This window comes from Suricata suricatta, chromosome 11, assembly GCF_006229205.1.
Source record: "Suricata suricatta isolate VVHF042 chromosome 11, meerkat_22Aug2017_6uvM2_HiC, whole genome shotgun sequence".
NCBI classification, from domain to species: domain Eukaryota; kingdom Metazoa; phylum Chordata; class Mammalia; order Carnivora; family Herpestidae; genus Suricata; species Suricata suricatta.
In genome coordinates, this window is record NC_043710.1 from 13,646,187 (window position 1) to 13,648,792 (window position 2,606).

General features: G+C 37.3%; 1 protein-coding gene across 1 annotated transcript in view; it reads left to right on the top strand.

The window, feature by feature from the left end:
• Position 1: 1 nt before the first annotated feature.
• The window catches only part of LOC115272429 (olfactory receptor 5F1-like), a 10,559-nt gene continuing 7,954 nt past the window's right edge, over positions 2 to 2,606 (top strand). The window contains exon 1 of the mRNA XM_029915502.1: positions 2 to 252. Within this exon, the coding sequence (XP_029771362.1) occupies positions 2 to 252 (251 nt within the window). The remainder of the gene's footprint in view (positions 253 to 2,606) is intronic.

The following is a 2,606-nucleotide window of genomic DNA, read 5'->3' on the forward strand; positions in this document are numbered from 1 at the left end:
AATGGCCTATGACCGGTACGTGGCCATATGCAACCCCCTCCTTTACTCCTTGGTCATGTCCAGGACAGTCTGCCTCAAAATGGCAGCAGGGGCTTTTGCAGCAGGATTCCTGAACTCCATAGTGAACACCAGTTTTGTAGGCAGCCTGCCATTCTGTGGCTCCAATGTCATTCATCACTTCTTCTGTGACAGCCCTCCACTTTTCAGGCTCTCATGCTCTGACACACAGCTTAATGAGAGTATCATTTCCACGTTTGCTGGTGTGAATATGGTCGGGTCTCTGCTCATCATCCTCACCTCCTACTCCTACATTCTCTTCTCGATCTTCCATATGCATTCGGGGGAGGGGAGGCGCAAAGCAGTCTCCACCTGTGCCTCTCACTTGATGGCTATAACTCTGTTCTATTCCACTGCCATCTACACCTATCTGAGACCCAGTTCCAGCTACTCTCTTGGTCAGGACAAAGTGGCGTCCGTGTTCTACACAGTAGTGATCCCCATGTTGAACCCTCTGATCTACAGCCTCAGGAATGAGGAAGTAAAGAAGGCTTTATGGAATGTCACTACCAGGACAAGAATCCCTCCATTTCTACAGTTGTTTGGTTGACTTTCTGAACACAGTATTTAATTGAATTTTATATGCCGTGTCAGGCTTGCAGCTTTTTTTTGGAATATTTGCAGAGTAATGAGTCTACAATATCCAGATATATGTTACCAGTAAGGCACATGTGAAATAACCAAACTTATATAAGGCTGTAGAAGCTTCATGAACTATTTTATTCTTAACTTCTTCACTCAAAAATTTCCAAATCTTCTTTCCCATATTCCCTTCACATAAACTGAAAAATACATACACACAGTCAGACGCTACATAGTTTAATCAGGGGATAGTTGCAAAAGAGACAGATCAATATTCAATACATAAATCTGACATACATTCTTTACAATAAGCCAATGAATTTCAGCTCAAAAATGTGTCTATCATTTGCCAATAAAATTAATTTTGATTTAATTCTTATATGTAAACATTATTAATATGGTGGTAAACAGGGATTCGGATACTTAGAAACTGATGGATGCCAAAGCTAACATGGCAGACAGTTATACATATAGTTTGGGGTAGAGATTACCCATGACCTTAACCTTTGCCACTAAAGTTGTACATGTTAGAAGTAGGGATGTAGACATAACATACATTGTATCCTGTCACAAACAGATCATCCACTTTCTATTCCAGTGTTTCCTATGAATGATCCACATAAGTGACCTTGACCAGACAGGTGTACCTGGAGTCATTGGTCTTGTCCATGCACCTGTGCACTGAACTCTTTTTCTCCAGATGTATGGTGGCTTTCCTGGCCCTGCCCGCCCTGAAGACAATGACCAGGTTGTCCTCAGAGATAAGCCACTCATTGACTGAATGGTTCACTCACATTCTTCTGCACCAATTGGTTGCTCATTGAATGGAGTTTTTCTTTTCTCTGTCCTGGGTATTTAGTCGATCCGTAGATCAGACCGAGATGTTTCACAAGTAAATACTAATATTATATTCCTTTCACTATATGCTTCAGTTTCTTCTGAAACTCAGAAAAAATAGGAGATAAAATTCAGTTTTTCTGAGATTTGGGTCTTAGACATATCCTATTTGAGACCATGTGCTCCGTTGTCTAATTCACCTCTCCAACATTTCCTGTGCCTCCTCTGCAGACTCTACAAGTATTTCCAACTTTGGGAGCTATGATCACTTAGTTATCCTTCCTGCTTTTGAATTCATTGAATATCAGTTTCTTATGTAAATTTGGATTATTTCTTTAATCTAAGTTACTTGTAAAATCATTCTAATTTTTTTCATATTGTTTAATCACTTATGTAAAAAACTGATCAAATATTATGTACTTTAATGAACATAAAATAAATTTAAACTTATGTAAAAGCATTGAGTCTTCTAATAATTATATTTTGATTTATCATTCCCATTTTTCTCAGGTCCTTGACAATATGTACTAAACCCTTCCTCAATAAGGTCATATTCTTTTAGCTTCTTTGCTATACACTCCCCACTATATTCTATTTTTTCATCCCCACAGTTTTTGTTTCAGTTGAATAATTAATTCAAATTCAGTTATCCAAATATAGCGTTTTTATCCAACATTTTGGACTTATTCAATAGTTTTTGAGTAATTTATATAATGATATTAATGAAAAATGTTTGAGGTGTATGCTTTGGGACTTTGTTTGGGCCAATATTTTTCTGTTTATAGGTGAAGCCAAATAAAGGCTACCTTAAAAACCCACGAGCATCACAGTGTTGGAAAAATAAGCAATCAAGTTGGAAGGAAAGACACATCAATATTCAGAATCACATATAACACAATAACACACCTTAAAAAAAGATGATATTATTAACAGATGATGGAGTCCTGCATTAGGCAGAAAAAAGTGTATATACACAGATGATTTCAACACACAAAAATAATATTGCTTTGGTTTATAAATGTAAACTAATATGCACAACCTAATTTTGAATGCTATATTAAAATCGAGAAGGTGCGCCTGGGTGGGTTAGTCAGTTGCGTGTCCAGCTTCAGATCAGGTCATCATCTCAT